At 52.9% G+C, this 27,952-nt stretch overlaps 1 protein-coding gene across 2 annotated transcripts in view; it reads left to right on the top strand.

Moving 5' to 3' along the window:
• The window catches only part of ZCCHC24 (zinc finger CCHC-type containing 24), a 67,884-nt gene extending 41,180 nt beyond the window's left edge, over positions 1 to 26,704 (top strand). Inside the window, exons 3-4 of one of the 2 annotated variants that reach the window (XM_008515734.2) lie at positions 14,640 to 14,804; positions 22,549 to 26,704. In XM_008515734.2, the coding sequence (XP_008513956.1) occupies positions 14,640 to 14,804; positions 22,549 to 22,662 (279 nt within the window). In that variant the 3' untranslated portion in view covers positions 22,663 to 26,704. Of the gene's footprint in view, positions 1 to 14,639; positions 14,805 to 16,995; positions 17,185 to 22,548 lie in introns of those variants that run through there. The other variant, XM_070613463.1, reaches the window with a different exon arrangement.
• Positions 26,705 to 27,952: the final 1,248 nt, after the last annotated feature.

The raw sequence follows: 27,952 nt of genomic DNA, 5'->3' as shown, positions 1-27,952 counted from the left end.
GAGCATGTGTTATAGGCCCAGAGGTGGAAGGAAGCCATGGCCCCTGCCTCACAGCAAGCCCGGGCCCCTGCAGGACTGGACTTTATGTCTGCTTGTCCAGCCTGTGTGCTTTCTACTTCTGGAATATTTGACAGGATCAAATCAAAGAAGGATCTTTGGGGATCCTTCTTTGGCCCAAAATGCCAACACAAATCATGTGTGCTTGTTACCCCCATTCCATGGCCACAGTGAGGCAGACATCACCAGAATCACACCATTCTTGCCTGTCAAGCTCGGATGCTACTGCAGAATCCTTCTTAACACAATGCTCTGGTAGCAAGTAATTGGAATGGACACATAAGGTGAAGTATTTGCCTTTCCTGCTTCTATTCTATTCCCTCATTGACACATGGGGAAAAACTGAGACCCAGGCAGGGAAGGCTTGTCCCAGGTCACAGAGCATGTTGGTGGCAGCATGTTGGGGTTGGGCTGAGGGTGGGTAAGCAGTTGAAGTGGTGACACTTCAGAGGCTGGGACAGACCCTGCAGTGTGGCTTCGCTGTCTGAAGAAGGGCTCTCCGTTAGTCTCTGCTAGCACCCATTCCTTCATAGCGCTTGTCACAGCTTGGAGTATTTGAATGAGATACTTATTTGTTTTCTTTCCCCCTGACGGTAAGTTCATGGGGTCCAGGGTTACATCTGTCTTGTTGGACCCCTTTCTCCAAGGGACACTGAATATGTGAGTGCTGAGGGCGTGAGTGGAGGACCTGGTGGCAGGAGAGGGAAATGCGCACAGTGACTGTTCCTCAGTCCCTTCCCTGCTCCCTGGTTGGTTGTTTGGCCTCCACTAGCCTGCAGAGGACAAGTGGGATCCCTGGGGCCAATGTGGGCCCAGGCCCCAAGCTGGTCAGATACATGCCGGCATATGGTGAGCAGCCAGCCTAGTCGGGGTGGTGCCTCAGCTTCCTGTGGGGAAACTGAGGCCCAGGGAGACACAGTAATGAGCCAGGAGTCTTGCAGGCTTAGCAGGAGCTGAGTTGGGGTCTCCTGACTTCTGGTCCCCCCAACCTCGCCACCAGCCCCCATATCTGTAGCTGACTTTTCCTGACAGTTGAGTGCCTTGGGAGCTGTGTGTGCCGGTGCCAAGGCAAACAGTGGTGGTGGAAATGAGGGTGGGAGATGCCTGCAGGCCCCAAGTTCCTCTACTCTCCTGAACACATGGGCCCTGAAGCAGCCATGCCCCCTGCTCCCTCCATTGTTACCCATAATGGTTTCCAGATGCCCGGGAAGTCACAGGTTTGGGGCTGGGCCAGGCCAACCCTCGCCCAGCACCCCACCACCATCAGTACCACTGCCAGTCCTGCTTTTAAAGAGATGGCCCTTCCTCCCACTGCAGGCTGTTGTCTCACTTGAGCCCAGCAGCCTCACTGTCTTGCATCTAGTCCAGCTCCTGGAGTGAGGAGCCCTAGGCTCCATTCCCAGCTCTAACCCTAACTTCCTGTGTGACTTGGGCTCGTCACTTGCCTTCTCTGTTTCTCTGTATCCTGGGCTATAGGATGGGCGTGTGGAGAGGGGCAATGTGAAGAAGGCAATATCTGATTGACACTCCTACTTTAATAGACTATTGTTGGTAGCGTCTGGAGCAGTGATTCCCAAAGTGGGTCACCAGACCGGTAACATCAGCTTTGGCAGGAAACTTGTTAGAGATGCAGATTCTCAGGCCCACCCCAGACCTGCTGATTCAGAAACTCTGGGGATGAGACTGGCAGTCTGTGTTATAATGAGCCCCCCACATGGTTCTGATGCACAGTCACTTGTGAGAAACAACCTGTGCTCTAGAATTAAGAGCTTGGGCATCTGGACTCAGAAAGATGGAATGCTGACTTGTAGCTGTTTGACTTTGGAAATGAGCCTCAGTTTCCTGGTACGGAGAATGGTTCAATATTCCTCCCACTGTGTGTGGTAGGGTTACTGTGCTAATCACTGAGGCAGTTAACACACAGCCCGGTCAGTCAGCCAGTCCCACACCAGCTCCTCTGGGACAGATGCTCCGTGAGGGCAGGTTCTGTGTCTGTCTGGCTCATGCCACTGCATGAGCTCTTTGAAGGAGCTGGCTGAGAACCCCGGCCAAGGGGCCATGTGCACGGGTTGCAGGGTGCATGTGCACTGCTTTCCCTCAGCAGGTCTGTAGTGGGTCTGATGCTGTCTGAGGGAGACCTGTGGCACAGAGAGAGACAAGATGAGCCCCATGGGGCACAGAGACCAGAGTGGTCCCTGCAGGTAGGAGCAGTCAAGGAAAGCTTCCGGGGGGAAGTGCTGCATCTGCTGGATTTGCTTGGGACACGAGGTATGCCAGATAGTGGGCCTGTGTGTGCAGGGGTGGGTGTGAGAACGAGTACCACCAACTAGCTCCTCTCTCCTGTAATGGGTACATACTCCGTCTTCTCCGTTCTGAGGACGCCAGGAGGGTTGCTGTCATGTGGGGCTGCCCATAGACAAGGGTAAAGACTCCCCAGAAGGTCAGAGCTAGAGACCACATGGAAAGCATTTGGTGCTGTGTGAGTCAGCCAGTCCTGGATTTAGATCCCAGCTCTGCTACTTCCTGGCTGTGTGACCTCAGGGAAATCTCCCAACCCCTCTGTGCCTTGGATCCCTCACCGGTAGGAGTTATAATGAGCATGGAACGGCTGGTGGAGGTAATGCTGCATATAGCAGGAGCTGTGAGGGTTTTACTGCTGGGGACCCTAGGCCCAAGGAGGGAATTGGAGCATCTGGGGGCACACAGCATGGCCCCGTCCTCCTGCTTGCTACAGAGCAACACTGTGCTGAGTGCCCGTGCCCTTGGGGACAGTTTTGCAGACTTCTGCAGTCCCTGGGCAAAGAAGCAAGGTCAGCTGCAGCCTGGGCTGTGGGGGTGTGAAAGGCCAGGCTTGCTTCCTCCCATGACCCCCTGGAAAAGTCACAGAGAGCAGCTCTTCCTCTGCCAGGCCCCCAGCCTGAAGGGGAAGAACCCAGGTAGGTTTGTGCCACAGTCTGACACCCCACGGTGACCATGAGAGGCACACGTACACACACACGCACACAAACACAGGTATCCACATGCATGTACACCCTCCTCCTCAGAGCCCATTCTCTGATTGTTCCAACTCCAGCCGACACTGTGGAACCACAGCAAAAGCTGGCAGATGCCTAGCCTGGCCCCCGGGAGCCTCTTCATCCCTGCTCTGCCTGAGTGCAGTTGCCAGAGGTGACCTCAAAACTAGTCCCTGGCCTTTTGGACCTCACTTAACAATGGGGGAATTGCACAACAGCTAGAAAGACCCAGGTTCAAGGCTTGCCATTTAACTTGCTTTGTGACTTTGGACAGCTGACTTAACCTCTCTGGGCTTCTGTTTCCTCATGGAGAAACGGGGCATATTGAAGCTACCTACAAGTCAGGTGCATGGCCAGCGCCAGCATGCAGTGGACTCTCAGCGAAGTTCAGCTGCTGTCTGCTTGTCACCGTCTCCTAAGCGCCACAAACTCCAACACTCACCTGATGAGAGTTCTCAGAGCTGGAAAGCGTCCTTCTCTTTCTACCCCTCAGTGGCCAGATGAGGAGTTCGAGGCCCAGAGAGAGGAAGGATTGACGTGAGGACAGAGCCGAGGCTGGAAGTCAGGCCAGCAGTCTCTTGGCCAGGCCGCCGTGGGAGCCCCAGCCCCCAGCTCCTGCCAGAGTGGCCCCAAACTGCTGACTTCAGCATTTCACTGGCCAGGGAAGATCAGATTTCTTTTCTGGCGCTTGGCCACCCTCCACACCCCTCCCCCATCGCTATTTTGAGCTGAGTTCCCCTGTCCTCTCCTCCCAGAGCTGTGGCCCTCACACCCAAAGCCACACTCCAGCTGAGGCCTTTCTATCTCTTAACCCACCACCTTTCTGCCCCCAGGTTTTGTGCAGAGCCTCCCTCCAGCCAGTAGGGCTGGGCTCGGCACAGCCATGTCTAGCCAAGTCACGTCTGGCCAGGCCTCACCAGGGACAGCCTCAGATGCAGAGCCAGGGACCAGCTCGCCTGTGGAAATGGCACTGCTAGCCTGAGGCAGCCCTCCAGAGTGGGCAGCACAGCCCGGGAGGGGCATGCTGGGAGTGGACAGAGCCCATGCCAGGACCAGCCCCACATTGTCACCTCCTGTGTGCGTGACCTCGTCCCACACACACTCACCCTTCATGGGCACTGCCCACGCCGGTGTCCTCTCCAGCTCCTGATGTGTTCTGAGCTGCAGCCAGGGTGCTCTGAGCGATGTGGGCAATGTGCAGGGCCCCACGTGGCTGCAGCACGCTTGCTTAGAGACCAGTGGGCAACAAGACAGCAGAAACAGCAGTTTGTGAGACTTCTTAAATTTGGGATGAAATCTCTGGTATGCTGGAGGCTGGGTTGGGGCAGGACATGACCCGCAGCTAAGCGGGTGGTGCAGACCACAAAGTCCCCTGGGAATTTGGGGAGCTGGGGCCTTTCTTGGGGGCAGGCAGTGGGAGGGTTCTCAACTTGCGCACCAGCCTGGGACTCTGGCAGTGGAGTGAGCACCCCAAGGATGGCAGTTAACCCTGTCTGAGATTGGAGAGGTCAGAAGGGTGCCCTTTGCCCTTGACCTTGAAGGATACAGGGGCATTCATCAGATAGAGAAATGTTTGGGGCCTCAGGAACAGCAAGAGTAGTGGCCTGGGGGGGCAGGAACGTGTCATTTGCAGACAACAATTTGTTGTTTGATTTTAAGTTTTGTAGGAGGGCATAGCAGCGACTAAGCTTAGGAGGTCGGCTGGGCTGGGCCAATGGGGAGGGGCCTGAAAACCTTGAGCGTTCTGCCTCAGTCCTGCAGGTGAGGGGCCCCAGCCTGGTCATTAAAGTACCAGGGTGGGCAGGGGGAGTCATGGCTGTAGTGGGAGAGGAGGCACAGTCAGAAGAAAGGGCACCCACGCAGAGATGCACAGGGGGACTGGATGCCCCCTCTGGAGGACAGGCTTCAGATTCATGTAGCGTCCAGCTACGGGCACACCGCAGGGTGGCTGCTAACCTTCCGTCCACCCCGTCCAGCGCAGGCGGGCAGTCAGTCTGCAGTCACAGGAGGGGAGGAAAACCCAGGCCTCTAGCAATCCCTAGGATTCGGATGTTTTCCACCCCTTTGTACTGGCCCCTCTTCCCCTCCCCGCCCTCAGCTCTGATCTGTGTGGTTTGCTAATGGAGGAAAGCCAGAAGCAGGAAACAGATAACTTAGGGAGTGGCTGTTCGTGTGACTAAAAAGTCTTGGCTTTCCAAAAAGTTTTGCCTGAGAACTTCAAATTGCCTGGCCTTGGAGCCGGTTGGGACTTGCAGAGAGGGGCTTCTGTTGCCTTGAGGAGGGCCAGGCTCCTCTTCAGGGGCATGTCTGCGCCTTGGGCCCTGAACACCACCTTCCCCACCACCCAGCTCCTGAAGGGGCTTCTCAGCCTCTGTTGGCCATCCCTCCTTGTTGTCACACCACTGACCTCTCCCCCTACTCCACTCTGTCTTGCTCGCTTCCTTGGCTCTCACCCACCTGGCTCCCTATCGCTTATCCCTCACATCCTCAGCCCCTCTTCCCCTGTCTCTCTGTCTCTCCCCTGTTTTCTCCTCTCTGTCTTGGCCCTTCCCCTCCTCTCCACACCCGCACTCCTCCGTCCCTCTCCTCCGGGTTTTCCTGAGACCTTTTCCTGGCACTGTGAAAGCTTCCATTGTTCCCCTGCGTGTTGACAAACCCTAGTGTTGTGGAATCAGGATGGCATTTTTGCAGTGGCTTTGGGCTGGGAGAGGCTGGGAGGGGTGAAGAGGAGGCTGAGCCTTCTGGGCCCATGCTGGGCTGTGGCAGGAACCCAGAAAAGGGGAGGGGGTCTGGGGAAGGCGGCGAGGATGCCTGTGCTCAGACAAGGGGGCCCTTGAAGCTCCAGAGGAAACTCAGGGTGGCCTCCTGCAGCCTCCTTCCTCCTCCCAGCATCCCGCAGGCTGCACAGCCCAGCCCACCTGGCCCTCTGATCGCCTGCTTCCTCTGGGCCTCTGTGGAGCCTGCAGCTGCCTGGACCAGCCTCCCCAGGCTATGTGTATGGACACTTGAGTGTGAGGGGTTCTGTGGAGGGCCCCTAAAGCAGTGTCACAGAGCACAGAGGAAGGAAGAACATGGGTCTCAGCACTGGACAGACTTAAGCTCAGTAATTTGCCCCATTGCTTACTAATTATGTGACTTCAGACAAGTCACTGTCTTCATCCAAAGCCTCAGTTTCTTCATCTGTCATTAGGATCAAGAGCGCTGATTCTGTGGGGCTGTTGCATCAATTAGAGATGATTTCATGCCTCATGCATTTGTCCCATGCCTGTCACCTATGAGGACTGGCTGAAGAGTGGCTTCTGTCTGAGGACCTGGGTCCAGGAGTGTTTCTACAGGTGGGAGTCTGACTTGGGCTTGAGCCTAGAAGTCTGTGGCCAAGGGTGTCTGTGAGTGGCATGGGCATGGTTGGTACAAGGTCCACAGGGCTGACTCATTTGGAAGGCCCCAGACTGTGAGAGCATTCCTCATCTGTCTTGTTTATTTCCATATTCCTGGAATGTTCCACAGAGCCTGGTGCAGGGTGAATACTCAATAAATGTTATTTGAATAATCGAGGGGGTGGCCAGGGGTTGGAGGTCAGAGCTGAGGTCATGTTCCTAAGGGAAGGCTTGTTCTCTAATTTTCTGACAACCATTTCATGGAAAGGCTGTAACTGAGGTGGTAAGTGCCACTTTGGAGCCGGCAGATCGGGTTCAAGTCTTGGCTCCATAGCAATGGGACCCTGCACAGGTTGCTTGGCCTGTCTGGGCCTCAGTTTGCTCTCCTGTCAAATGGAGTGGCTGTGGAGTGACAGGCTGGAAAGTGGCTGCCACGTGGTAGGTAGTCATTAAATCTCAGTGTCCCAGCTCCTCCAGAGCAGCCCCCTCACGTGGCAGATGACAAAACTGAGTCTCCAAGATGGGCATGGGAGAAGCGGGCCCAAACCTGGGCCTCTGATGGCAGCCCCTGTTCATGCCCCACTGGCCCAGGCTCCAGGCTGGAGGACAGCAGGGAGGGCAGAGAGGCACCTGTGGGCCCGAGAAAAGGGGGCTAAGAGAGGAGGCTTCTGGGACAGGGGCGCTGCCTCCCCCAGAGAGGGCCTCAGCCACCAGAAAGAGTTCCCAAAACCCTCTTGGACTGTCCAGGAAGGGCCAGCAAGTCTGCACAAAGAGTCCTCGGCCCATGGGCCGCTCACCCCCGCCCCTCAGCCTCCCTGTCTTCGTCTGTGGAAAGGGCATAGAAACTCCTGAGATCCAGGGCTCTTCCTCTCTCAATGCGAGGCCAGGACCACCTCAGTGGCCCAGCTGCAAGAGAGCACGCAGACCGGGTGGAACAGGGAGCCGGCAAGGAACCCATCTGTTCCCTATTTCCTCCCCCTGCTCCTCCTGGCTTCAGCCATTTCCTCTCAGCTGGATGCACTGTGGGGCTAGCCTAGTGCTCCATAGGGGACAGGGCAGCAGACACACACTGAGTTATGGGCCTCGGGGAGGAAAGTGACCCTGCCAAGCAGTTGGTCCCACCCTCATTCTGGAGTTGGGGAAACTGAGGCCCAAGACGGGAAGGGATGCCTCCAGGGCCATCCAGCATGCCAGGACCCTTGACCTGTAACACCGCATTCCAGTTTCTTGCCGTCTTGGCTTGGTGGGTTCCTCTTTACGTGATCCTGGCACACTACAGGGCAATTGAGAGAGTGGCTTAAGTCAGATAGCCTGGGCTCAAATCTGGACTCCATCACTTGCTGGCACTGTAGCCTTGGGCAAGTTACTTAACCTCTTCATGCCTTGGTGTTCTCATCAGAAACCTGGGACTAATCATTCTTAGCTCATAAGGCTACAAGGAGGGCCTGGCCTTGACTAGATGCCTAATGAGTGTGGCTATTACCCTACCCTAGAGTTTGGCCAGGCACAGGCTGTTCTCCTGGGCAGGCAGAGGTGGCGCAGCCAGGGCTGGGTGTGAGGCCCGCAGCTGGACCTACAACCGGAACGCGGAATCCAGAGAACAGAGGCTGTGCGTCCTGAGGCAGAACTGGCACGTGTCATGACGTGCAGGGCACAGCCACAGGCCCTCAGCACCCTCACTCCACTGCCTCCTCCCAGGCCCCGGCTCCCTGGGATGCTTGCCTCAAGCTACCGAAGGCTACAATGTCACTTCCTTACAAAAGGGACTCATAGTCTAAAATGGGCCAAGAGAAGAGAAAGCTTCATCCTAAAGCTGACTCACTCCTGGTGGGCCTTCAGGAAGCAGGGGCAGGGAAATTGATGGACCAAGTGACCAGCCAGGCTCTTGTGTCATGTGACAGGTATGTACACTTCTGACTTTCCTCAGAATCGAGGGAGCAGATGGGATTCAGGAGGTGGGAAGTCTGCACCTTGTCTGGGGGCAGGGAAACTCCATGGACAGGAGCAGAACCTGCAGCCAGAGGTTGGCTAGTGCCTGGCACCCAGGCCCCATGTCCACACCTGCAGGGGCAAAGTGGGGACAAATATGGAGAAAGCTGCCATCTCCATTGGGTTCCCACCCCTCTGGGAAAGCTCAGGGTGCTGATTCGTGGGCAGGGGGGTCCTGCAGGCCAGGGAGATGGCAAATGAATCATCATCACCTCCATCAAAATCAAATCTACTCGTTAAAGACAATTCATTAATTAGAACAGAGCATAAGAAGCAGCAATAACATCAATGGTCCTCTCTCCAAGAGGCAACCTCTGAACCCTTCTGGTTGATTTTCTGCTGGCCCTTTTCTTGCACATTTTTCCTTTTTACACTTTTACTCTGGGAGTAGTCTGTATTCGATCGCTTATGCTGCTTTATAAGCGTTTTCCCAAACCCTGCAAAAAAATCCTCATAAATATTTAATGGCTTCATTGTCATTCATGCAATGGGTGTAACATCATTTAGGGAATGAAGGCTTGGTGTTGAATGGTTAGCTTGTTCCAGTTCTTCATTGTCATAACCAATGTGACATGAGCATCCTCGAACACCCCTTTGGTCCACATCTCTGATCATTTCCTTAGGACAGTCACCCAGAAATAGATTTGCTGGGGGGAAGGAATAGACATTTTTTATTTGCAGGCTTAATGGCAAGTTCTGCTATAGGAATACAATAGAAAATAGAGCCGTTCATCCCCCGCCCCTAACAGCAGCTGAGAGTGCTCCATCTCTACACTGCCCAGTAGGCCTTCACCAGCGATGAGAGCTGGGAGGACCACAGAATTGGAAGTCCCCTCAGTGTTACCTGGTCCAACTGCCTGACCAAGGCAAAAAGTCCCCTTGGCCGTCTCCCTGATAGTTGTTTACCCAGCCTCTGCTTATATACCCCGGTGACAGGGAGCTCACTACCTACTGGCCAACCACAAGAAATCTCATGAGCTGATGGGAAGAAAACACTGAGTCATTCAGAAGAAGTGTCCAGATAGTGTCAGCATCATCTGCAGCTCTTCCCAAGCTACTAGCTTGCCTGGGTGGCTCCTCCTACCCCCACTCAGCTTTTGCCCTCCCTGTTCCCAACACAGGTCCTCCTTCCCACCCCCATGCCAGCTGCCACCTCACACTTCCCAGGCTGCCCTCCACAGCAATTCTAGCGTTCATCTGGAGATCAGAGGACCCAAGCCCTCCTCCCATCTCTGTCTTTGATTTGCTATGTGGCCTTGAGCAAGTTTCCTTGCCTTTCTGGTTCCCAGAGGTCCTTTCTGTACTACAAAGGGTGGTTTCTGAGCCCCAGTGAGCTTTGCCCAGGCTCCTGGCGGATGTGATCCCCAGAGGGGTATGTGGCAGGGGCCCGGGTCAGGAAGCCTGGTCAGGCCTGGTGTCCTTCCCAGTTGGGGCAGGTAGCTGCCCCTGCCGAACATGTGGCAGCAACTGTCTGTTTCATGCTGAGGTTTATGAGGAGAGGCCAGGCCTTTCTGAGAGGAGGCACAGGGTAAAAAGCCTTTGTTCCTCAAAAATTCCTGCTCCCTTTGGCCCTGCCTTGTCTGTAAGCATAAACAATGTTGGGACTGAGCCCTTCCAGGAAGTGGCTCACCACTGCCGAGAGCTGCCCACTGGCCTGTCTACCCCTCCATCCACTGCCTCTTCCCCGCTGCCCCACAGGCCATTTCTCCCCTCTGACCCACAGGAGGGCAGTGCTAAGGCCTGACACTGGGCTGGGCTGAGCTGGAGGCTCTGGGGGCCAGGGGATTTCTCCTGCTGACAACAGGCTGAGACCTCGTGGTGGGGCACACTTGGGAGTGACAGACAGAAAAGATGAGCCAAGTGTTACCTTGTAGACAAGCCTGCTGAACCTAGCCTCCTGCCCCTCACATGCTGGAAACTCTTTGGAAAGTCCTGCCTCTTCCCTGTGCCTCAGTTGCACTATCTGTTAAGTAGGTTGATGACATTCCCTGCCCCGCAGGGTTGTGAGAAGGGTTGAATGGGGCCTGGCAGGCTGTGGAGCCCTGAGCAAAAAGCCTAGCACGCAGGCGGTGCTTCATAAATGTCTGTTCTCTTCTCTCTTCCCTTTGTCCTCTGCCAGCATCTTCAGAGCTTCCATAACCTTCCTCTGTCTTTCTCGGCTCCTCCCTGAGAATTTCAGAAGGTAAAGATACCTTATACTGTTCGTTTTTTGCCACCTCCCCCACAACCCAGGGAGATCAAGCCCACGCTCTACCCAGGCCTCCCTCCCATCTTTGGAACTTTTCTTCTTGTAATTTACGCCCATTAGTCTCAGCCCTAGTCTCTGCATCACCCAGAACACCTCTCCTCCGTCTCTCTGTAAGTGCCTTAGGAGAGAATCATACTGAAATTGCTGTGGTTACTGAGTACTTGGAACCAGCACTTGCAGTCAAGCCACTGAGCTAAGACCTTCATGTGCATGAATGCATCACACCCTTCCAGGAGCCCAGGAAGCGGGCCCTTTATCATCATCCCCAGTTTCCAGTTGAGGAAACTGAGGCACAGAGAGATGGAGTAACTTGCTGAGAGTCCCCTAGAAAGTCACAGGTAGAGCAGAATGCAAGCACATCATCTGGTCCTGAGGTCTATGATCTGAGACACGTCCCGTGCACTGGGGTGTCAGAGCTGGGTGCTCCCAGTGTCTGGTTTGACAGTAGTGTGGGAATGGTGTGCTGAGGACTGCTGGTCCTTGGGAGGCCTGAGCCCCCAGCTGTGATGGATGGCTCCAGAACAGCTGATTTCCTGATTACATGGTGTGGTGATGCTTCCCGACTCACTCCCTCGCTCTCCTCTCTCATCTTCCTGCTTCTCCCTTTGCTGCACGCTCCATATCTTCTTTATTTGTGTGGGCTTCCTTCCTGTTCATTTCTGAAACAGAGAGCCTTTGGGAACCAAATTGTTAGTCCTGCTCCAGTCCTCACCCTTTGCTCTGCGGAGTGCCCCTGGGATGCCTTCACCCTCTGATACCTTGACCCCTGCCCCTTGTCCTAGCTGTGTGAGGCCAGGTGCCAGGTCCTGTCAGTCTTGAAACCAAGAGGCCTGCAGAACTAGACGCCAGAGTGGACCTGGCTGATGATGGCCCCCACATTTCCCCCTTTGATCAAGGAGTCTCAAATTCTACCATTGGTGAGGCACCCCGTGCCTGTCTCTTATCCTCCTTTAAAATGTATATGCCTTTAAGAACAGGGACATAGGGGAATGAGTACTTGATTTCAGGATTACTGAAGAAGGAAGCTGTAGAAGCTGGGGTTACTTAGAAGCTGTGGGTACCAGGCACCAGGTGGAAAAACGGACACCAAAAGAGGTTAGAGGGCTTGTTGCATACCCACTAACTTGACACCAACAGAGCTCACAGTGCCTTCAGAGACATAACTTGGCCCCTCTACTGCAAATTGACTGGACCCTGGGCTTTGACTCCGTGCTGAGTGCTCTCCTGGGCATAGCTAGCCTCTCTCTCAGACCTGACCAGTGCTGAGAACCAGCCTTGCCTCAGCTCAGACTGAACCTTCTCCCCAGGATATCTCAGCTGCCAGGAAGGCCAATAAGGATCCAAAAGATATTAAGCAGTGGGCCCAAGAAATCAGGGCAGTGTTTCTGTCACTTTCTAAGTTTAAATTTACACACTCAGTACGTACACACTTGAGGTTTTTTTTTAATTTACACACTTTTTAGTGCTTTCCTGAAATTCTAGTAGGCTGTTATCAAGTGGCGGTAATGGCTCCTAGGAAAAAGAGACATGATTACCTAAGGAAGAAATTATCATCTTATATCCCACTATTGTTCTACATTAGTAAATAGTAATAATAGTGAATACTGCTATTTTACTTTGATGTGCCAGGCACTATTCTAAGTGTTTTCCATGTATCATTTCATTTAATCCTCAGAACATCTTGTATGATATTTCCTGTCGTTATCCTTGTGAAGTAACTTGCCCAAGATCACAGAGCTAGGATTTGGATCCAGAGTCTGTGCTCTTAACCATGATGTACAACATCATAAATGGGCAATTACCCAGGGAAACGTTACTGTGGAAACTGATCATCTCATAGCCCAGTGCTGCTTCAACTCAATGGCATAGGAATTCCCTGGAGCTTTTGTTAAAATACAGATTCTGATTCGGTGGATCTAAAGTGGGGCCTGAGATTCTGCATTTCTAATAAGCTCCCAGGTCACACTGCTGCTGCCAGTCTAGGAACTGCACTTTGAGAAGTCACCGTGTAGAACCTGTGTTTAAGCCTGTGTCCAACTCAAAGCCTGCCAGTGCCAAGTAGGTGACATAAATGCAGGGATAGTTGACGTGGAGTATACATGTGCAGTTGCTTTGATGTGGCAGCCACTCCTCGACCTCAGCTGATAGTTGTCGGCAAGAATTCTGGACCAATGTGGTCAAACTTCTATGTGAAATCTCCCATTTTCAAATACTGGAGCAACTAATTCAAATTATAAAATGCTATGCAGCATGAATGTTCATTGCAGCATTATTCGTAATAGCCAAAAATTAGAAACAACTCAAATGTCTGTTGTCTGATGAATGAGTAAATAAAACATGGCATGACTATACAGTGGAATATTATTCAGAACAAGAAGGAATGAAGTACTGATGCCTGCCACAATGTGGATGAATCTTACAAACATTGTTCTAAATGAAAGAAGTCAGACACAAGAGGACAATTGTTGTGTGATTCCACTTACATGAAATATCTAGAATAGGGACATCGATAGAGACAGACAGTAGATTAGTGGTTGCCTAGGGCTGAGTAGGGTGAGGGAGCATAGGATAGGGAGTGACCCTTAATGGGTACAGGGATTCTTTTGGGGAGTGACAAAAATGTTCTAAAATTCGATTGTAGTGACGATTGTATAACTCTGTGAATATACTAAAAACATTGAACTGTATGCCTTCAATCAGTAAAATCTAGAGTATGTGAATTATATCTCAATAAGTCTGTTTAAAGAAAAACACCATGTAGGAGAGAGCTAGTTTCTTTAATGTATAAAGTACAGTCACAAGTCAGCACGAAAAATACCAAACCCCGGAAAAAAATCACAAAGGATATGAACTAACAGTTCACAAAGGAAACACTAATGGTTCTCAAATGCACGGGAAAATTCTCTCTCGCTCCTGTTACAAGACGTACATGTCAACGCCACTCAGATTTTCTGCCTCTGATTGGCAGTGATGGAAACCCTGCTGGTGAGGATATGGGATTTTAAGTTGGTACACCTGCATTGGCGGGGGTGGGGGGGAGTGGTAATTTGTCATTATCTTTAAAAATTAAAAGTGCGCATACCCATTGGCTCAGCAGTTTCATTTCCAGGAATTTATCTCACAAATGTACTCTCATGTGTGCAAGATGATATATATATGCAAAAGTTATTCATCGTAGCATTGTTTGTAAGAGTGGAACAGTGGAAACAACCCAGGTGTTCTATATTAGTGACTAGCAAACATGGTGGAACTTGCATGGACCCTGCAACTGTTACACAGAATACAGTACCTCTCTTTGTATGATGTGGGGAAAAGATATATTATTACATACATCTTATAATAATGATAATAATATGTCCAAGATATATTATTAAGTGGAAAAGGGAAGATGCAGAACCAAATGTATAATCTGTTTGTCTATGAGTGATGGAGAAGAAAGAATGTGGTGTACATATGTATACGTTGCCTATGTTTATAAATGCCAAGCCATCTCTGGGGTAGTCTAAAGGAATTGATTGCCTCCGGGTAGGGGAGCCGGTGGCTGGGAGCAGGGCTGAGGAGGGGCACACTGTCCCCGCAGACCAGGTTGCACAGGTTGCCTCTTCCATGCCCATTTAAACTGCACCACCCTGTGGCCTAAAGAACAACTGTGTGTAGATCCACGCGACCACCAGCTGCCTTCTTATGACGTCTCAGTTCAAGAAATGATTTCTAGCCACCATCCAGTACTTTGATCCCTTAAATCTAAAAATGATGTGCACCACCTGTTCTCTGTCCCCTGTGCAGGTCTCCCAGCCTTGGGGTTCCTGTGTGTTCTCTGGATTGGGGACAAAAGGTGCCTGTGCATGGGGATGCAGGGTTTGAAGACTGAAGAGGGAGACCGTGGGGACGCTGTGGGGGCGTCCTTTTGGCCTGGTGGATCCCAGTCCTTTGTGTTTGCTTCCTACCCTCTAGGCACGCCCCAAAGGCGAGGGTCTGACCCCTTACCAGGGCAAAAAGCGCTGCTTCGGCGAATACAAGTGTCCCAAGTGCAAGAGAAAATGGATGAGTGGGAACTCCTGGGCCAACATGGGACAGGAGTGCATCAAGTGCCACATCAACGTGTACCCACACAAGCAGGTGAGTGGGCGGGCTGGGGCAGCAGTGTGTTTGTGTAGGGGGCAGTTCTCTGAGGGACTGAGGGAGGCTGCCTTTTTCCCTTATTGCGGCACAAGGTGAGGATGAGGCCAGATCCAAGTTGGCCCTTTCTTCGGCTCATGTGAAGCGGGGGAAGGGAAGAAGGCTAAAGGAGCAGCTGTACCAAGACCCTGAGACCCCAGGTGAATTTTAAAACTAATGAACTGGGGTTGCTGTTGTGAGCCAAACAGGGGTACAAAGGCAGCAGGATGCTGTAGAAAACATGCATTTCATGCATTTATTCGTCCTATTGACTCATGAATACGGGGCAGCTACTGTGCAGGCCCTGTGCAAGGGGTTGGTGGCCAAGGCACATGTGGGCCTGCCCAGGTGCAAAGGGATTGAGGCCGCTCATCCCAGGGAGGACCTACTCACTGCAGGCTGCACAGAGGAGGCCACATTGACTCTGGGACCTGAAGGAGAGGAGGAAGCTAGACCTGTTGTAATTGAAGGGATGGCCTTCCTAAGAAGAAGGTACAGCAGGTGCAGATGCCTTGAAGCTGTAAGGATTTGGGGTGCCCAAGGCCCAAAGCTCAGTGAAGGAGCAGGAATGTGGAGGAAGAGGAATGGCATGAAAGTTAAATGGGGCACCCACCAGAGCCTTAGGGGCCACACGAGGAAACCCCTGAGCCACAGGGCTTTCAGCTTCATTTTGAGATGACTACTCTGGTTGTGTGTGGAGATTAGTTTTGGTGGGGCTGGGAGATTGAAAGTGGGGAGACCAGTGGGAAAGCCATGGCCAAAGTCCCGTGTGAACTGGAAGAGATCTGAACTAAGGAGGTGGATCTGGCCCCAGGTCCAACCCAAAGTGTCCCCAGATTGGATGTGGAAGGTGAGGGAGGGGCAGGAATCCGGGAGACAAGTCACACTTTGGGCTTGAGCCCCTGAGTGGATCGAGGTGTTTGTTCCTGAAGTGGGCAGCCTGGGCTGGGGCAGGGGGTGGTGGGACACAGGTGTCGCAGAAAAAGCAGAAGTTCTCTGATACGTGTGTTACATTGAGATGTTCGTGAAAATCCAAGTTGAGATGTCGAAAAGGCAGTTGGATTTGTTATTCTGAAGCTCAGGTGAGAAGTGAATGTGGCTCTTACATAACTGGTGTCATTGGCCTGAAGATATTTAGGGACTGGATGGGATTTCCTGCAGAATGTAGACAAAGTAGGGAAGGGGTTCCCCAGACCAGGTGTTGGGGAATCCCAGCCCTGGGTGGTCAGATGGAGGAGAAGGATCCAGTGAGGAGAAGGAGAACCCAACAGCGTGGAGCACTGTTCGAGGGGACAGGTGGTGGCTGGTGCTAAGGTGTCAGGTATACTGACCATGGAGAAGTGCCCCTGAGATTAGGAAGTAGTCCTCAAACTTTGTGGGACATCACTTTTACATGGAGAACTTGTTGAACTATGGCCAAGGTTTGAGAACCACATAGGGTGAAGTGGAGGTGACAATTCACAGTGGACCTGTCATCCAAGAGGGGGGAGGTTTGTTGGTCCAGGCTGCAGAGGGAATACCTTCATCGTCCGCTCAAGGGGATTTGATTGTGGAAAGAAGCAGAGAAATGGGACAGTAGCTGGAGTAGGGAAGGTGGCATTGAGATGGGTGTCATGGAGATGAGAGAGCCTGGAGCATATTACAGGCAAATGAGAATGATCTAGAAGAAAGCAAAAGGCTGATGATCCAGGGACAAGAGGGGGACACCTTATGGTGGGCACAGGAGGGAGAGAGGTGGGGCTAACTAGGGAGGTTGGTGGGTTTGATGGTGCAGGGAAGAGGAACTTCACTTCCAAGGCTAATTCTCAGTGAAGTGGGGCACGAGGTTTTCAGCTAAAAGTGAGGGTGAGGTGGGGTGTGGCGGGCTTGAGGAAGGACAAGCGAGGAAGTAGGCCTACCAGAGAAACCTAGCTCGGCTGCCACGCAGTATCCCAGGCCCAGGGGATGTTGAGATCATAGCTGTAACCAAAGCTGTCAGTCTAGTTCTGTCTCGCTCCAGCAGGGTTCACTGGGCAGGTGCAGGCCAGAGACAGAGGACAGGGGTACAGGGGCAGAGGTTTGCTGAAAGAGTGTTTCAGAGGAAAAGAGATCGAAGAGTTGGGCATGTTTGGAAAAGTGTGATGACAATGCATGACCCTGGGATGTCTGCTAGGTGGCTGGGAAGGGAAGCCAGAAGGGCCCTGATGGAGAGCTGGGGCCAAGACTGGGTGCACTGTGGAGCCAATGAGCTGGACAGAGAGCAGACTTCTGAAGAAGACCAAGTCCAGGGTATGGCCAGGGGGGCATTGGGAGAGAAGGTCTCTGCTGATGAGGTGATCAAGGCCCTGAGAAGCCAGGGTGGGGCAAGTCTTCCCTGTGTAGGGTGTCACCAAGAAGGATGGCAGGAGCAGGGGCAGAGAAAGGAGGAGGGAAAGGGAGGCAAGCGGGGTGGGGGAGGTGGGCTTTGGGAGCTCTTAAGGAAGGTTCCCCTGAGGCAGTGAGGTCAAGCTGAGTGGGGAGTGGCGGGTCATACTAAGGGGGCTGGGTGGGAGTGGCAGAGAGGGGAGAGTACACTTCTGGTGAGGGAATAGCAGGTGAAGTGGGTAGGACAGGACCTGGCACAGAGCATTCGAGGAGCTCAGGGGTGAAGCAGAGTGTAGAGGGAGGGCCAGCTCACAGACCACAGAATTTGGTCTCTATCCTACTAGGAGTGACTAGAGCCGTCCCAGAGGACTCTCGTGGTTGAGACATTTTGTAATTTTATGACCCTTGTGCTGGCCTCCATTCCCTTTGTTTGTAGACTCTCCTTGCTCTGCTCCCAAGGATTCCCATGGTTCCCATCACCGACACTGTCATACACAGGCAAATAGACTCGAAACTGGCTATGGCGGCCCAGTGGACGCGTATGTCTTTAGTGGAGGGTCCTGGCCCACAACCTAATGGCGCTGAGGGAGAGACTGAGGCCTAGTAGTGCCGAGACAGGCCTGATGACCTGGTGGGTGGGCACAGGGCACATGACATTCACATAGTGTTTTAGGAGCATGTCCGGAGAGTGGGGCCAGGGACGGGCAGTCTAAAAGAGACACAGCATCCTTGTTCCTGAAGTCTTCCAGGCAATTCCTGAGAAGGTCTGGGACCCCCATCCAGAAATACCTTTCGCGCTGTGTCTGACTGTTGGCACACAACCTTTGGGGTTGAACTCCGCTCTCCCAGGGGCCCTGGGGCATGGCAGGTGCCCTTCAGAGAGCTCATTCTTTCTCTTACTGGACACGCTTTGTAGAGGGCTCCTTGTGAGCCAGATCTGTGCAGGCACTGAAGAAAGACAAAGGTCAGGGGCTGCCAAGCCTTCCAGGAGCCTCTTCTCCAACTAGAGAGACAGGATTCGGTCAGACAGGGTTAGCAACTGGCATTCAGAGAACCTTGGCCCGAATCACCCTCTATGTGCTGTTTGCTGAGCCCCTGCACACTATTCATGTGTGCTCTGCCCTCAAACTGGGTGTTCTGTTTATCCCCATTTCACAAGGAGGGAAAACACAGTCCTGAGAAGCCACATGGCCTCTCCAGGGTCCCAGGTGAGAAGTGGTGCCTCAGAGTTGAACTTGCACCTGTGTGTGGAGACAGTCTATTGAACTGTTGGGAGCCGGGCTCTGAGGCCAGGCAGGCTCAGGCTCAAAGTGCTCAGCCATGCTCCCAGCGTGGGAGACCAGGTGGGGCCGTGGGTGGACCTTAGTGACCAGAGAGGGCTGAATTGGAAAAATTATAACAGCAGCTTGCAGTGACCGACACTCCTTTAAGCGCTTTATACCTGTTGTCCTCCCAGCCACCCCATGAGGTCAACTCCATTGTCTTCCATTTTACAGAGGAGGAAACTGAGGCAAGGAGTGTAAGTGACTTAACCAAGTCCAGTAGAGAAGCTGGGATTCGTGAAGAGGATCAAATTTGGGTCCGGTGGAAAATGCAGAACCTGGAGGGGGCAGATGAATGGACTAGGAGGGAGGCAAATTTGGGTCCGGTGGAAAATGCAGAACCTGGAGGGGCAGATGAATGGACTAGGAGGGAGGCAAGGAGCAGGGAGGGCAGGTCAGGGTGGCTGGCTGGAGAGGAGAAGGGCCAGTTCCTGCAGGGGTTCAGAAGTGTGGGTGCCTCGGTCTGTGCTGGGGGTCTGGGAGCCTCAGTCCTTATGACTCGCACCCCTCTGTGATCTACGCGGAGAGGCAGGGCGCAGCCCACGCACCCGAAGTTGGTGGGACCTGACTCCCAGCTGTGGCTCCAGCCTCCTCAGCCCCTGCCCCTTGCCATAGCATCCAGCAGGGCAGAGCTCCTCACTGTGCCCCTTGCACGATGCCAGGCCCATTCTCCTACCACCTAGCCCCTTAGTCTCCTCTCATGGGCTGGTATGCTTTTCTCATGTGGCTCTTCTCCCCTAGGGAGGTTGCACGCTGGGCAGGAGGGGTGAGGTGGCTGCCCCAACTCCACTTCCCAGCAGTCAGGAGACTTTGAAGAGCTAAGAGGAGGGGCATGAAGTCCCCACCCCCCAGCACCCCAGGGCGGGGAGGGGCTGCCCTTTTTCTCCTGCCCCCTGGGCTCTGACCTGTGTGGTATCCATCCCCTCTCCTCCCTCATTTGCCACATCTGTTTCCCCGACAGGCTCCAGCTGTGGCTCCCCGCTGCTGGCCCTGCCCACCATTCGAAGAAAACACTAATGGGCTTTGCCTCACTGCGGGGAGTGGGGACAGACCTGGGGTCATCAATCCCAGCTGCTGAATGTTTTCCCTCCACAGAGGGGCATCGTCTTGACAGCTTCCCCAGCTCCTCCACCCAGCGGCTGGGCAGGGCTGAGCCAGGAGCCTGGAGGGAAGGGGCACTGCTAGGGTCTCAGCCAAGGAGAGGGGATGGCGAGGATGTTGCAAGGGCGTTTCCACAGGGACTCAGCTGGTTTCCCTGCTCCCAGCCTTCTCCCAGCCCTGCATAATAATATAAGTAGTAGCATATGATATCAATACTGGTCCCTTTGCTCTTTATATGCCAGGCCCTGTTCTAATAACTTTACATATATTAACTCATTTACTCTGCACAACCACCCTATCAAGTCGTTGATTATTAGCCCCATTTTACGGTGGAGAAAATTGAGGCACAGAGAGGATAAAGTGACTTGCTAAAGGTCTCACAGCGATTGTAAGTCTCACAGAGGTCTCTATGGTTATACAGTATTTAAGACGGTCATCTCATTTGTTTCTCTCTCCATCACACATACAGCATCACACATACATCACACATACCTCCTACCCAGGTTACAGAAGGGCAAGTTGAGATTCTAGAGGAGAAAAGTCTTACCCGACAGCCCTCAGCAGACAGGTGAAGCTGCAGGCCCCTGGGCAAGACCCTTAATGTTTTGGAGCCTCAGTTTCCTCATCTGTAAGGTAGCTAGCGATGTGCCCCTCACAGAAAGTTGTGAGGTTAGGTGGTATGATTTATGTGGCAGTGCTTTGTCAAGTGTAAACCTTGGGGAGCAGGGGTGGCGTCAGGCCTGCTGACTTGGGCCTCTCTAGAGTCTCAGAAGACCGGTTCAGGGAGGAGGCCCTGGTCAGCACGAAGAGTTGGGGAGGGGAGCTGGAACCCAGGCTGGGTTTGGTCTGGGGGAGGGGAGACTTCAGAACTATCCACATCAGACAGTGCAATTGAGCAGAGTCTGTGTGGCCCCTGCATGGCTGGGATCACTAGGATGAGGGTACGTGGACCCAGATTCCAGCTCAAGATTGGGAAGCCTTTCTCACAGCACACGCAATGAGCTGAGTTAGTGAGCTCCGCGAACAGGGAGCTCTCCAGCCCTGGGCATGCGGGTGATGCCCCAGTTGCTGTAGGTGTCCATCAGGTTGTCTGGGAGAGCCCTGGATATAACCTTCGTAGGCCTTCCAGCTTGGAATCCTGGCTTCAGCTTTTAGTGATCCTTTCCCAGCTGGTGTCTCCTTCCCACGAATAATAATAGTAATAATAATAATGAACAGCATGAACAGCTTCTATATGCTATGCTGTTTCCATTCATGCTCCTCATTGAGTTGTGACAATAATCTCCTGAGAAAAAAATGTTATCAACATCCCCTTTTATAGATGGAGAGATGGAAGATTGGAGGTCATGTGGCTTGCCCAAGGTCACAGAGCTGGTGTTCAAGCCCAGGGCTGACATAAAGCCAAACTCTGTCTCTGCTCCCCTGGTCAGGAAAACAGGTCATCTGAAAGCCACTTGAGACAAGGCCAAGGTTCCTGTCCTTTTCCCAGGCCTTCCCTGTGTGGCTCTAGGCCTGGAGGTGCTTGGATGGGCTTTATGACCCTGCATCAGAACCCTGCCTACCTACAGTCCCTAAGCTCATCTCTAGAGTCCCCGACTCTTCCATTCCTCAACTGCTCTGAGTGTCACCTTGAAGCCAGGCACTGCATATGTGGGCAAAGAAGCCAGTGCTCAACTTTTGATCCATTCGTGGTTTGGCGGGGGCAGTGCTCACTCTCAGCTTCCTTCCTGGACCATTCTGGTCACGGTCACTGGCACTGAGGTTCCCGTGCCCCACAGCAGCCTGCAGTTCCTGAGCCCTCTCCTCGGCATGTGGCTCTCAGCTGGCCCTGACCAGCTTCCTTTGAGTCCCCCCCAAGTCTGTGCAGGGGACCCTTCTGTAGGCAGGTGTTCTGGGTTGGGGCTGTGATTGCCAGCCAAGAAATTGTCTGCCTTAGGAGGTGTGCATAACAGCCTCCATAAAGTTCCCAGGAGAAGTCCTTGCTGGCTTTTGAGAGCCGAGAGGGCAAGAGGGAGCTGGGAAGCTCCCTATGTGATAGCAGTATGCTTATGTGTGCCTAACACTGCGCAGTTTACAAACATCCAGACATCTGAATCCTCCCAGTGCCCTACAAATGAGGTGTGATGATGGCCCACTTTACAGATGTGGAAACTGAGCCTCTCTGAGGTCACACAGTGAGTGAGTAGCATCGTAAGTGTGGCAAGTCACCTGCTTTCTCTGGGCCTCAGTTTCCCAGTTAGGAAACAGTGAAGTTCTGCTCATCCAGCCACTCACCAAACAGGGCAAGCACTGTGCAAGGCCCTGGGAAGAGGAGTGAGTCAGAACACCAGCTACTGACCTTGTGGAGCTACGGGCTCGCTTACCCCAAGCCTGAAGGGCCGTGATTACATCCAGATTGAGCTCTCCTTGAGTCCTGAGGCCGCAGGAGCAGGCTTTGGGGTGACAAGAGGCCAGGGAAGAAGTGCTGGGTGCTGGGAATCAGGAGAGATGGGCTTGGTTCTCCATTGCTCTCTGCCTTGGTTTCCTCACTTAGATAATGTCTGTGCACCCCTGTCCTGCCTCTGTCCTTGGCTTTTGTGAGCTTCAGGTGGTGGCTGCTCAGAGAGTACAGGAGGAGGGCAAAGTGGCATCTAGACCCAGGACTCTGGGTACAGGACCCTCTCCCACAGCCCTGGCCCCAGCCTAGGGCTCAGTCTGTGCCTCTGGGACACCAACCTACAACAGGAAAGAGGCAGGAAGGGCCGTAGGCGCCTTGGGAAACAACCTTGGTGACTACAGCCCTCTCTCTGGGCCTCTCCCTGTGTATCTGTCTCGCTCCTCCTGTCTGTCTGTCTCACATTCTCTCTCTGTCTGTGCCTGTTACTGCATCTGTCTCACTCTCTCTGTTTCTGTCTTTCCCCCCACCCTGCCCGGGCCATCTTCCTCCTTGCTCTCTGCAGAGACCCCTGGAGAAGCCTGACGGCCTGGATGTATCTGACCAGAGCAAGGAGCACCCCCAGCACCTCTGCGAGAAGTGTAAGGTTCTCGGCTACTACTGCCGCCGAGTGCAATGACCTGGATCTGGCCACGCCCGAAGCCGCCCTCCTGCCAGCCAGAGAAGATGCCACCTCCCCTGTGTTTCTCCGTGTTGCTGCATGTCCCCCTGTACAGGGGGGTGTCCTTGCAGACCTACGGGTCTGGGCAGGGGGATCTTAGGTTCTTGTCTCATGTGTGTTGACAAACAGTGTTACTGATATAGCTACCCCTGCAGAGGGCAGGTCTGTGTGGAGGGGACAGGGGTGAGCAGAGGTCAGTGCACAGATCTGTCCTGTCCCCTGCAGGCTCTCTTCCCCTCTGAGACATCCTTTGGGGTGAGCAGCCTTGTATTGGCCACAAGTGCACTAAATTTACTGTGAATCCCGAAGCCTGCAAGGGACCGTCTCCCCAAGACCAGCCAGGCTGCCTTCCACCCAGAGCCTTCCAGTTTACCCTGTGTGCAGAGCCACTCTCAGAAAGCCCTATTTGTCTGTCCTAAGTCAGCAATCATGGTGAGTTGACACCTATTCTAGCAGCTGCCAGGGAGTGGGCATCTCTGTCCCTTGCCCACTTTGAGCCCCAAACTTGACCATCTCTGACATCACTGGCATTGCACATGGGTGTTGCATGCCCCCTCATCCCATAGACCCAGAGGCCAGGGACAGGGAGGCATTGAATGTTGGACAGTGCCCCAAGGTGTGACCTGGGGCACATTAGGCAATGTCTCCCCCACCCACCACCACACGTGTTCCCCACTTGCTTGGATTTTGTCAGCCCTGTTCCCTTTCCTCTCCCTCCCCTCCTCCCATGCTGGTCCACCCCCTGATTAAGGTTGTGGGGCCCAGCAGGGAAGCCACTCTGTCAGGAAGGACACAGGCCTGGCGGTCTGGAGACCTAGGTTCAGAAGCTGGCCCCGCCACTGAGATGGTATGGAGCCCTGGGAAGGACTTTCCATCTCCAGGCCTCAGTTTCCCCACTAGTTAAGTGAGAGAGTGCCACTAGGGAGCAGAGAGAGGCCTGTTCCAGTTCTGATGTGCTCGGATTCAGCCTAGCTGGGTGCCACCTCCTGGAGCAGAGAGCTTCATTTCGAGAATTTCACCAGGGCCCGTACTCCACACCGTCACCCACCAGTTGGTCACCCAAGAGTTCAAGCTGAGGAATGCCAGTCCTCCCCTGAGGCCCCCTGCAGTCCTAGCCCTGCATGTTGTCCCTCACCCCTGCAAAAATGGACAAGGATCGCCCCTTCTCACACAGGGCAACCCTGAGACAAGCTACAGAACCCCTCGTTTGTAAAACGAGAACAATGATTTCCTACCTCCTGAGGGAGCAGGGAGGTCTCTTGCATGTCGCATTGGCCAGGGAGACACTGTCCTGGCTAGCAGTAGGGATCGTGCTCCCCTCCCTCCTCTCTCCCCTTGGAGAGCCCCATTATTATCGTCTTATCATCCTTCCTCTTAGGGAGAGAGAGCTGGCTGTCAGGACTGGGTCACTTAATTTCACCTCAACATTATGCCTCTGAGGAAAAAAAAAAAAAAGACCACGAAATGGGCCTGAAATTCAGTGTTTACCGTGGCTCAAGGACACCCAACTGGTGCCCAGTCGCCTTGTATTTTCAGATGAAAATGCTGTGTACAACTGAGGAATTACAGTGAAGTGTTATAGCCAGGGGTCCAGGGAGCGAGGCAAAAAGATGGAGTGAGTGGATTTGCAGCCAGGGAGCTGCAGAGTAGATTTCAGGGGGCTATGCTCTCTGAGCACTTAAAAAAAGTGCGTTTGCTCCAGCCTGAGCCCTCTAGCTGCCTGCCTCTGCCCACAGGGGCAGAATGCTGGGCAACCAACTGAACGCCCTCACCGCCCACTGGGAACGCCACTGAGGAATCCCTCCCAGCTGCTCCCTGCTCTCTCCACAGTGTCAAGGTGAGCTGGAGTTGCCCTGGCCCAAGGCTCTCTGTCCCCGAGGAGAAGCTGTTACTGTCAGTCATCCCAGTGCACTGCTAAAGATAATGTTCGCAGTGGTGTGCAGTGCGCTTGTCTCTGCTCCAAGGATCAGGCCCCAACCCTTTCAGGGTCCTGGCCCCACAGGGAGACCCTGGCCCCAGGACGCCTGGAGCCTGCCAACTGTGCTGCAATAGTGGAGGAAGCCCATACCCTAATAAGAGCCCAGGCTCCAGCCTGCTGGAGAGAGGAGGCTTCCACAGGCCAACAGGAGATAGGATATCACCCCAAAATGACCTTTTCAGTGGGCTTGTCCAGCTGGCAGCCATTGCCCCTGCCATCTGTGCAGAGCTGGCCACCATGAGGGCTGGCCCTCCTGCAGGAGGCAGCCCCTCCGCACGCCCCACTCCTGCACTGTTCTGGCTGAATTTGGGGCCTCTCTGTGGTCAGCAGGAGCCACTGCTGCCCAGGCTGGGTACGGTGAGGATTAAGTGCTCAGAGGGCCTGGGAGCCCGGGGGACAGGAAGGCGTGTGGTTTTAGTACGTTCAAAAGGGACAATCGCTTGCAGCTAGTGGATCTAGCGATCTAGTTGGGAGATAATGGTGTTTACCCCGTATGAAGTATTCAATAGTTCTACTTGTGAATTTGTATTTATTTTGAGTTATACTTGACACAGAATTCCTTTTTTAAAAAAAGAAAAATACTGTGTGTGTATTTTGAAAAAAAGTCATAGATGTTAAAATTTCTGCCTGGTTACCAATTTTTCTCACAACACTGAATTTGTTATCTTCTCCCGAAAAATCTTCACAGTGACTTTTGTCTGTATATATTTGAAGGCCTTTTTTTAAAAAAAGAAAAAGAAAAGAAAAATATACTTGCTCAATTTTTGAGATTAAAAAACACACAGAGAGGCATTTTCTAAACGTCAGAACTTTCAGGAGGGCAATAGAATGTCAAATGAAGATTTCTGGAAGTATTTTGCAAACCTTTTGGTTGAGCTACAAGAAAATATTTATGGTGAGAATTTTTCTCTTTTTCCTGTTGTTCTTTTGTTTTTTTGGTTTGATTTTTTACTATGCTTTGGTCTGTAAAAAGTATGCAACTCAACTACATTAAGAAGGAAATATTGTCTACATAGAATATTATATGAAGTTGGTACATAATTCTGATGAGGAAAAAAAATCTTTGCAATTCTTTAAGCCATATTGTTGTTTCCTTGGATGAAAATATCAGTATTAAGTAGCCAGCATATTATTCAAGTGCTTAGACTTATGTTCCTTTCCTGTATTTATACATATGTGTATTTTGGAAAGTATTGCCTTTTTTAAGGGAAGCTATTGTTAGATTAGTGAAGAAGGGAATGGTGACCCCTTTGAGCCTCTTCAGCTGAGGATAACCAGCACAGCATTGTAATGCATTCTCTCACACCTTCTTATTATTATCTTGTTATTGTTATTAATTTTGTAAGGGGGTGGGGAGTGGGCCAGGGGAAGAAGAAGCAGATAACTAACCAGCCCCTCTATGGCCGGCCAGCTCCAAAGATGGCCTCCTTATTCTGGTGGAGGGCTCTCGATCAGCAGGGCCCAAGAAGGGAAGAGGAGGCAGGAGGCCGACTTCTCCATGCCTCTTTGGAGCTTTGCCATCTGAGCCATGCCTCTGGTCCCCATGCTCTTTGAACTTGGCTATGTCAGCCAGAGACCTTCCACCTGCCCTCTGACATCTAGTAGACTTGAATGCACTCTAAACAAATATTTACTCCAACATCACTACATTGTAGCCCAGCCCAGCTAACTCTGAAGTTGGGGAGGCGTTGGGGCCTTTAGGGAGGAGGCCGAGCCGGCCCCTGGGGCTGGTGGCAGCAGGCTCATTGTTCTCTGTTGCCAACCACACCGTTCGACCTCCTCCACTCCCGTATGGTGACCCTGTCCATGTCTGTCTCTGTTAATACGTGTGTGTCAAGCTAAAAAGACAAACAGAACCCGTGGGCCCCACTTGGAGGGTGTGTGGCGAAGGTTCCCGACCTCCCAAAAGGGCTGTCCTCGGGATGGCATTCCGTTGTGTGCCTTATTCCTGGAGAATCTGTATACGGCTTGCCTATAGAAATATAGCTTTTTATGCTGTATTAAAAGGCCTTTTAAAAGCAAGAGAGGCTCATGGGTTTCCTTGTTTACACAAGGCGTCAGTGGGGAGCCAGACGGTCTTGCAGCTGTGTGAGGCTGAGCAGGGTGGGAGGGACGTCAGGCTGCCCTTCTGCTCTCCCATGTCTGGATAATCTTGTCCTTGCCGTGCCTCCATGCCACTCATTTCCCTCCTTCCAGCCCCTCTTCCCCCAAGCGGACACTTTCTCCACGGGGAAGGCCCTCCCCAAGTTGGGCCCCAGACGGGGCAAGATTGTCAGCACATTAGGTCACACGTTAGCTCAGCAATGGGACTCCTGGGTGACCATATATAGGAGAGAATCTTCCTTAGAGACAGCAGCCCGGGGCCTCGCCGCTGCTGCTTGCACTTGGCCCTCTTGCCAAGACTGGGATTTGGGCCTCAGACGCTGGGTGTCACACAATGAGCCAAGTGAAGTGTCCAAGGCCTCCTGGGAAGTCCCCAGGAGAGGAAACAGAGGATCTTTCCTCTGAGCAAGGCCAGGACACGGCTGGGCTGTCACAAGTGAGGCTCTTGCTGAGGGCCACAGATGGGGAGCCACCGCAAAGCCAGCCTTAAGAAGCCGCCTGAAGACAGGGCCCTTCAGAAGGCCAGGATCAGTGCTCTAGTCATCCTCAATCTTGCTGCTCACCGGAATCACCTGTTGGTGGTTTAAAAACACCCAAGCCTTGATCTCACCCCAGAGACACTTAAGAAATTGGCTGGGTGTGTCCTCACCAGCTTCTTAAAGCCTCTAGACCAGGCCAGTGTGCAAGGTGAAGCGCCAGGCTTTGAAATGGTCCCTCATGGTCCTATGGGGCTGATGATGATGTTAGTGAGGCCAGTGGGCGGGGGGCTCCATCCCCACTGGAGGGCATCCCATTCTCAGCTCCAGCCAACTGCTGCTATCTAAAAATACACTGCGTGGATGGTGTGGGGTTGGGAGACAGGAAAACTAGAAATTCAGGTTGTTTTGGGGAAATTGCCAATTTTTAAATTTTGGGAACTTGTTTACTAAATGTTCAAATGGTACATAGCTCAGATCATACATCTGTGGGCTGGCCCTTGCCTCAAGAGTGTATGGAGCAAAGAAAACAAAATGAGTCCTTTGGATCAAGGACCGTGGTGGGGGTGCATGGAGGACAGGTGAGAACAGAAAACCACCCCCCCTCCTCCCCCCCCCCCCCCCGCCAACTCCAGAAGCAGGATCCTTTGTCTCATTTCGGGTACACAGTGAATCCTGGAAGCCACCAAGC

Source organism: Equus przewalskii, chromosome 1 (genome assembly GCF_037783145.1).
Source record: "Equus przewalskii isolate Varuska chromosome 1, EquPr2, whole genome shotgun sequence".
In the NCBI taxonomy this organism is placed as follows: domain Eukaryota; kingdom Metazoa; phylum Chordata; class Mammalia; order Perissodactyla; family Equidae; genus Equus; species Equus przewalskii.
Note: the sequence above shows the minus strand (reverse complement) of the source record. Positions and strands in the feature narration are given on the sequence as shown.